Source organism: Ciconia boyciana, chromosome 9, assembly GCF_034638445.1.
Source record: "Ciconia boyciana chromosome 9, ASM3463844v1, whole genome shotgun sequence".
Taxonomy (NCBI): Eukaryota; Metazoa; Chordata; class Aves; order Ciconiiformes; family Ciconiidae; genus Ciconia; species Ciconia boyciana.
Window position 1 is genome coordinate 26046639 of NC_132942.1, and position 8399 is coordinate 26055037.

General features: G+C 37.4%; 1 protein-coding gene across 1 annotated transcript in view; it reads right to left on the reverse strand.

Moving 5' to 3' along the window:
* SMPD3 (sphingomyelin phosphodiesterase 3) overlaps positions 1-6463 on the reverse strand; it is a 32261-nt gene extending 25798 nt beyond the window's left edge. Inside the window, exon 1 of the mRNA XM_072873496.1 lies at positions 5126-6463. Within this exon, the coding sequence (XP_072729597.1) occupies positions 5126-6463 (1338 nt within the window). The remainder of the gene's footprint in view (positions 1-5125) is intronic.
* Between the last annotated feature and the right edge of the window lie 1936 nt (positions 6464-8399).

Sequence of the window (8399 nt, forward strand, 5' to 3'; positions counted from 1 at the left end):
CAGGGTCTTTTTTTTTCTTTTCTAAAAAAGTCTCAGGCAGTTTATTGGACTGTATCCAATTCCTGCATTAACATTTTATAGCAGAAACTGAACATGTGGAAAATGTTTAGGTTACCCTCCTGACTTAAATGGCACACCTTTAGAGTTATCTAAACAAATTAATGAACAGCACTAGACATTTCTTTTATACATCTTGGGATAACTGTAGATACTGGACAACTGATCAAGGACCAGAAGATCTAACCACTGAAATCTCTAGATGATCCTTTACTGGGGTGTGAAAACAGCCATTCCCCTTTTCTGTGTAATCTTTAGGTAAAAAAGCTTCCCCTTAGTATGTTGTGCAACTGCATAGCAGAAGGTGCCCCTTCACTCTCAGCCACAACACAACACACACAAGCTAGCATGGGACAGTAAAGACAGCTTAAATTACCCAAGCAAAATGTGTCTGCATCAGTAATACCAAAAGGGAGAATCACAGAGGTTAATTCGGGGAACCCTCATTTTATCATACAAAGCAGGCGCCTCGAGAGTAGCAAATAGTAAAAACTGTGCTTCAAAGCAGTTCTGCAATCAGAGCTACTGCTCCTTCTACCATCTGTTGCCGCCATAGCAGCTCTCTTGAAAACAAGTTTAGCGTTGCACATGAAGCAAAGGTTGCTAGGTTTCCTTTAAGCAATGAATAATAACCTGTTCTCTGCACAATTACTGTACTTCCTGAGAACAGCAGTAATTTTCAGAGAATTTGAAAACTAAATCTGTTAATAAGCTTAGGAATTAATTAAACACAAGTTCTTTCAGAAATTTAGCAAAAACCACAAGACGTTTTTTCCTTTTGATTCCTTTTGATTTAGTTAGAATACTGTTAGCTGTTCAAACTACTCACATCAGACTGCGGTTTTGCTTTTGCTCTGTATTCACACACTGTGTTTTAAGCAAGAATTCTTATTTTTGCTAAAATTCTCTCTCTTGGCAGATGCCAAAAACCAGAATAATCTCCTACTAAGAATGGTAGGAAGAACAGCCTTCTATACAACATAGTTCCACATCTCCCAGTCTCAGTGGCACTCACTGATGCCTTTTAAACTTGATTTGACTGCAAAATCATCATTCATTTTCTGAAAGGGACATGTATTTTAAAACTCCCTTTAATTTCATCAAACCCGCTGTGAATTAAAATTATGTATGTGTCAAACCAACAGCTGCAGAGTACCTGAGAACACTGCAATCTGCATCATGTTATATACAGATACATACAAGCTAGCTTTTTAGTTCGAATCATCAGCACAGGACAGCATCTGTGTCAGTCCTGCCTCCCTCCTCTATCTGTAGCAGAGCAGCAGTAAGAGACAACTGGAGTTACAAAACTGACAAAGCAGACTCAAGGGTTCTTTTCTTAGGCATTTTAAATTAATGTGAAATGCAATACAGGAACAGAGAGTCACAGCAGAGTCTCCCAAGGGCCCAGACTGTCCAAGTATGAAAATGTATTGGCCAATTTATATATTTGCTAACTTCTCCTCTGAGTCTTTAGCAGCAACTAGGAACAGTGGTTTAACACTTCAGACATGAAACTGTCACTTAGATGCAGGTGACATTTCCCCCCTTCTTATATGCTATTCTTTCCGTGACTGTGTCCCTCTTACATCCCAGTAAGACCCACAGATTGGAGACAGAAACACTGCTAGAGTTTGAAGAGATCAAAGTGCTGAATGTAAATTAGTCCTCTAGTTAGGCAGAAAATGGGCTTTATGCAATAGCTACTCACAACTATGTCATCCTCATGCCTTCATCCTGACCTGGAAAGCATCAGCCTACACAGATGGAAAAACCAGTCTGTGATCTCTATCAGGAAAATGCCAGCAGCAGCACCTTTTGTGGCAGATATCTTTAGGAAGAGAACAGACCAAGGCTAGCAAAATTCTTTTGCACAGGTCTCCAGAGAGCTGTTAGGTAGCATGAAGTCAGTAGCATGAAACAGTATTAAAAGCCTCTGCAATTTACTTCCAACTTCTTTCCTTGGCTGTGACACCCCAGGTGTTAAGCCACAATCAAATCACTTTACCTTCCTGAGCTTTAATTTCTCCTTCTACTAAGCAGATACTGACCTTTCTTTATTATGCACTCTGAGACGTATGAATGAAAAGCAGTATGTAAGAGCTGATTATTATAGCTGCTAATAATAACCCTTGAGCTGTGTAAGTCTCTCAGGTAAAATAATTCTGTATGACTAAGCAAATCTCTCAAATCCTTCCAAATCTCCACTTGAACTTTACAGTCTAGATGGTGAAGGCAGGGCAGGGAAGAGGGGGGCAATGGAAAACCATTTCATCTTCACTGGAAACAGAACCTATTCCAACAGGAAAAAACATGTGAAACACTTGTACCTTGGCAGTAGGGATCTGTTTTGTAACACAACTCCCCCAAAACAGTTTTGCCTTTTTGTTCAAAATAATTCAACTTTCATTAAACGTTTAGTTCTGAGACCTTTAATTTATCTCCTTAACAGTTATATTTGTAGTAAGGAAACAAACTGTACTTATTAAATGAGAATCAGTTTCTTTCTCTGAACATTATTCTGAATTTGGATGTTGGGTCTTTCCTGAGTTTCAGAAAGATTTGAAAAAAGGCTTCATCCTCCCGGTGAGTGGAAACATAAAGTGGTTTTATCCGTATTTTCAAAATATGCAAGTCTTCTCCCCCCAGTCTCTTTTCACAATTTTTTTTTTTTTTTAAACAACATAGGGAGCAATTGCTCCTTTACTCGGAGATGGAAGCCATGCAAGGGGAACAGTCTTCATAAGTATACTTCCAAAACAAAACTCAGTTGATTCAGAAATGGAAGCACTGTGCTTTCCACAGAAGTCAGGAACTTAAAAACACAGAGTTTGCATAGGACAGAGACACTTAACTCCACACCAGTACTGAATGGAAAGCAATTAGGAGACTCTTGTTCTGCAAGGCTATCTTAACTGTCTTTGAAAGCACACTGAGATAAACTCTAATATAGGACTGGATTGCATTATATACATACAAAATACTGTAAGAGCCAGTAAAAGAAATATCTAAAAGCAGTGACATAAACTGTCCATTCTGAATGGCAGAGTACTGGCTAGACTGATACCTTCCAACCACAGTTATGATACGCTTCGCTAGCTTGCTGCTATCCTCAAGACTTCTGAAGTTAATGGATTGATTCTCACTGACTTCAAAAACAAACCAGGCTTTTACTCACTGTAGCTTTTGTCTCCAGAGTCCACACACACTCAGTCGCTGATTAAGCACTACATCAAGAAAGACAACCTTCAAACTTACTTTGTTTCAAAGCTAAAATTAAATAGATCATTCCTACTTCTTTTTTTTTGGTCAAAGAAAGAAATGACCAATGATCACAATGTACAATTCAGACAGAAAGCCATTTCCTATCAGGATAGACTTAACTCAGAATGAAAAATACTTTAGGTATAAAGTACAGTATGTCAGAATAACACAGACATGAGGAAAAATGGTCTTTTAGTTGGACCAGAATTCTGTCATACTTAAAAGAATGTAATTGTCTTCGAATCTTCATAATAATTGGTCCCTATTCCCTGCTCAACTGTAACATTATTTAACAACTCGAGTCCATAATTAAGTTCATCATCCCAGTGGAATTTTGAAAAGAGGCTTAATTTTCTGCAAGAGAAATGGAGACATTACGGCCTGCCTATAGTAAATCAATGACTCAGCAATGGGCCATTGAAAGCAGATTGTTTTTAATCTCTTAATCCTTAATATATGCGTATGTTGAAGGGTAGTCTTTGTGACCCTGGTAATATTTATACTGTGCAACATGTATGTTCATTTTTTGCATGCAGCACTGTATGATGAAAAAATAAACTTCAGCTGTTTATTAAACACATAAGAGTACAGTATAGCAAGCTTAGACCCAGTTCTTGGAAACCTGTATTCAGATATGGATAAGCTTTTGTTTATGTCAAATGTATATGAAATACTGGACTACTATCAGACTGCAAATTCTAATATTTGCTTTTTTTTATGCAAGCCACAATACCAAAAGTTTTTGCTTTGTTTACAAATTACAAATGGTGGGTACAAAAAATCCCACTGATCCTTATTAACAATCCATATTCTTAATAGTTGTTAATGGCTTTTGTTGAGGACTCGTGAGCATATGCACTAGAAAGTATATATAATTTGAGCACCTAATATATGTTGCTTGCATTAGGAAAAATGTTCAGGTTTTAGTTAGTGAAACCCATTCCAAACTGTGACAAAATCACAAAATCTGAAATCCAGTATTCTAGGAGATTTTCAGATCTGTCTAGGTTTGGGCCTGCAGATTTGGATCTCTGCACAAAGTTTTGGTTCTTGATTAATCACAAATTAGAAGAGCTCGCTTTCCAGTTTATGAAGAAGACAGCCAGATTCTCCCAAGAATTAAGCATGAACAGCCACCAGTCTTGGAAAAGCAAATAATTGCACACAGACTTTTATTTCTGCTTTTCATGATTTACAGAAGTATAACTCCAGACTTCCTGTTTTCACTACCATTAGTTAATTTAAGTAAACTGTGTTAATAGAGTGAAAAACCTCTGTGCTCCCCAGTGTCCCAGGCATTTTTTTTGTTTACTCTTCTTCGTATCTCTCCTTAACAATTTTTAAGCAACCAAGAGAGAGGGATAGCCATACATTTCATTGCAATTCTTTCAGTTTTATTCTACTGGCATTTAGACTTTTGATTCCTATATAAACACACAACATGCATAAGCTGGTTTCCAACAGTAATGCTCATTGTACTATCCTCATGTTATGAAGCTTAGCATTTGTGCATTTTATTAAAGAGATTTCTGTAAAAAAGAAACTAAAATTACATGAAAACTACTTCAGATTTTGGCACTTGAAATTATACTCAAGATCTACCTCCCAAAGTCCCTCATTATTTCATGCACATCCATCACTTTAACACAGTATCTAGGCCACAAAACCTATATATAGGTTGTATCAGGTAGTCTAGAATATTGCCTCTTTGAACTCTAACAGGAATGACTGAGAGAAAATAATGTAACTTTATAACTTGTCACATATATAGAGTCAATATTTATGGCTTCAGAAAGGCTCTTACCTTGAGAAACAAGGCTCCCTTGGAAGCCAAGGAGTCCGTTCCTCTTCCATTGGGGTAACAGTGATAGGCAGCATCCATAACAGGATAGCGGCTGGCAAAAAGTAGACCACTGTTCACAAACTTAAAGCTACAGCAGCCATGGCAACTGTAGACCCCAACATCATAGACAATGTATTCAAAATAGTGATGAAGCTGCTCTTTCAATTTCTCCGCAGCTCTTTTGTCAAACACTTCCTGCAAACACAGAAAGTCCAAGTTGGCAGGGAAGAAAGCAGAGATCTCATGATCAAAGGTCTCATCTGTATGTTTCTTTTTCCGCACTGAAGTCTTCTTCATGATTGAAGCTTTGTAGAGGAGCTTGTTGTTGACAGTGCTTTGGTCCACTGTACCATCTCCAACACGAACTTTAACTAAGGACTCTCGTGAGGCAGAGTAGCTGTCTAAACTCCCAGAATCTCCTTCCTTCTGTTTGTGGTTTGGTGTTTTTGATATCTCTGCGTCACCTTCCAGTGAGAGCTCTGCTGGGCCACTGGCATGAGCCTGGCCATTGACAGTATCTGTTTCTGTGTCTGACATGTGGCCATTATCCTCTCCATTTATGCGGACAATGCAAGTGTTTTCTTCTCCCTCGTTTGGCTCTCCAGCTCCACCTTTATCTTCTCTACTATCCTCACTGTTGTTTGAGCCAGAATTGTCTCCTTTATACTCCATTGATGTTGTCCTTTTGATGCCAGCATTAACAGTACGATTAGTGTTATCTCCACCCTGGGGGGAGACCAAGCTGCTAAAACTTGCTGCACTGATGGATGTGTTGGTAGGAGAATCTATATATATTTTGATCTGTGGTCTGCTTGCCCCATTTCGGATCCTCCGGCCAATCTCTTTAGCCCTAGCCTGTGTATTGAAAACATTATTAAATCTTGCCAGAGAATCCGGCAGCAGGCAAACATTGGCACTGCCAAAGCAGAAGCTTTTCCCATTTCCTGCAGCCTTCCATTCAGTGAGCAGTGTGGCTCCATTGGCATGGTTCTTGTCTTCTAGTCTGGAGTAGATATATGGCCTTCTGGCTGACTGGAGTGGGGACCATAACAAGAAGCCAATCAGAGCAAAAGGAAGAGAGGCTACCAACAGTGCCAAGTAGATGGGAGTGGTAATAATGATGCAGAGCGCATGAAAATAGCATGGATCATCTGCTCTTTGACGTTTTTCATAGGTGGTTGGAACAAAAGAGGCCACAAGCCTATCTGCTAACCAGTAACATGGGAAAATCAGGCCCCAGGAAAAAGAATGCAGAACTGACAGAAAGCTGTTGGGAAATGGGGAAGTGTATAAAACCATTGCAACTTAATTATGACAACACCTCAGGGCCTACTACATGATGTCACTGTGTCAAGCATCCATAAGAACACTGGGAGAGGGCTGGGGAAAAAAGGTCCAGTCAGGAGTTTGTTTTTTTCCAGTGAGAGTCAATAGCAAAACTTTAAGAGCACCATTTCACTGTGTTGGAGTAAAAATGAAACAAGGCCACTGTTTTTGTTTGGCTTTTTGGCATCTATGGTTGTCAAAGGATGTCATTGTTCACTGGAGGCTGCCATAACGAAACACTCTGGAGGAAAAAAGAAATCTGTAAAAACAAAAGACACAAAACATATGCAACAGTTATTAAAAGTTTAAAGCAGGTTTTCTCATACCAATTTTGCCTTACAGTCTAAATTATTTCCCTTTTTTTGTTTAATTTAGCATCTTTGATAGTCTGTTAAAGACTATGGATCTAGGGCAACTCCAACAACAAGGGACTGGTATTTCTGCAAATGAAATCAGTACATTGACCATTTAATGCACATGGATAATGTCATGAAACACATTTCCATTATGAATTTTAGGCCTTATATTAAGAAATATAGTTGGAGTTTCTTTTATTTTATAATCCAGTCACACTGATATTTATATTTATTTATATTAGCTCTTTTCAGAACCTTGCAAATGGTGTTTAGCAGTTATCTCTAGGCTGCTCTAAAAGACTATTACATCTAGTATTTTATCACTGAAGTTAAATTTGCTTGAATTGCCAAAGTCCTTCAAAAAATAAAAAAGTGATGTGATGGAGGTACAATGACAAAGGCACCTTGCATTTAAGAGCAGAAAACATTTGTTTGCTATAAAATATTATTTGCTTTGCTGCGCTTTAGAACAAAATGGGTTCATTTAAATCAATTAAAATACTCTTCATATGGCTGAATATGGCTTAAAATTTTTAATTTTCAGTTCCTTAAAAATAGTAACTCAAACTACTTTGCTTTAATATTTAGGCATTTAAGATTCATTATTTATTTCAAACTGCAGTTCAATTTCATTCAGCTACAGCCCACAAAAACTCCTGATATGATTTTCTCTTAAAGGTTTCTTACATATAGTGAATACCTAAGCAAAATATAAATTAATCATAATTAACATCATTGTTTTTAAATTCAAATTTTCAGCTTTGAAGGAAACAATACTAATTGAATATATCAAGTAAGAAAAACATTTTCACATCTTTCCTCTGAAGACAGACGATATGCTTCAAAAGTTGTCTTACCAGTTGGGAAATTCTGACCCAAGGTACTTAGCAAATGTCATGATTAACCAAAGACATCAAATTACTGGGGGCCTGATCTAATAAAAAAAGCTTGGCAGTATACATACAGCTTACATACTTTTTGAAAGTAATTTAAGTCATTTTAACAACTTGTAGGAAGTTGAGGTTTTTACACAGGTTTTGATAATATGAAATGTAAATTATTTTAAAAAAACAAGTACTCATATTAATCAAACTTTATCAACCTTGAGAATGGTATCACCAATGAATGCAATGTCACTCTCCATAAACTGAAACTGTGACATTACCCAGTAAGAGGAGCAAAGCTACATGACTGATGAAGGCAGAATTCCCATTTATAATGTTTCAAGTTTCAAACCTAGAACGTAAATAATATTAAGCAGCACTGAATAAAAACCATTCACCAAATAAGCAAAAGAGAGGATATATACTGGACCATGCTTCAACACCCATCTTTATTTTTGACATCTTGGAGAGATGAAAATTACATACAAATATTTATTGGCAGAAGTTCAATTAAAATCTGGGGCTCCCAGGGAGCCAAAATTAGGGAAATAGTAGTTTGATGCGTATTTTAAACATTCTGCAGGGCACCCAGAAACAGAAGGGCATTTTATTTCTATTTAATAGCAAATAAAACAATGATATGGGACACAGAAGAGACAAATACAGTTT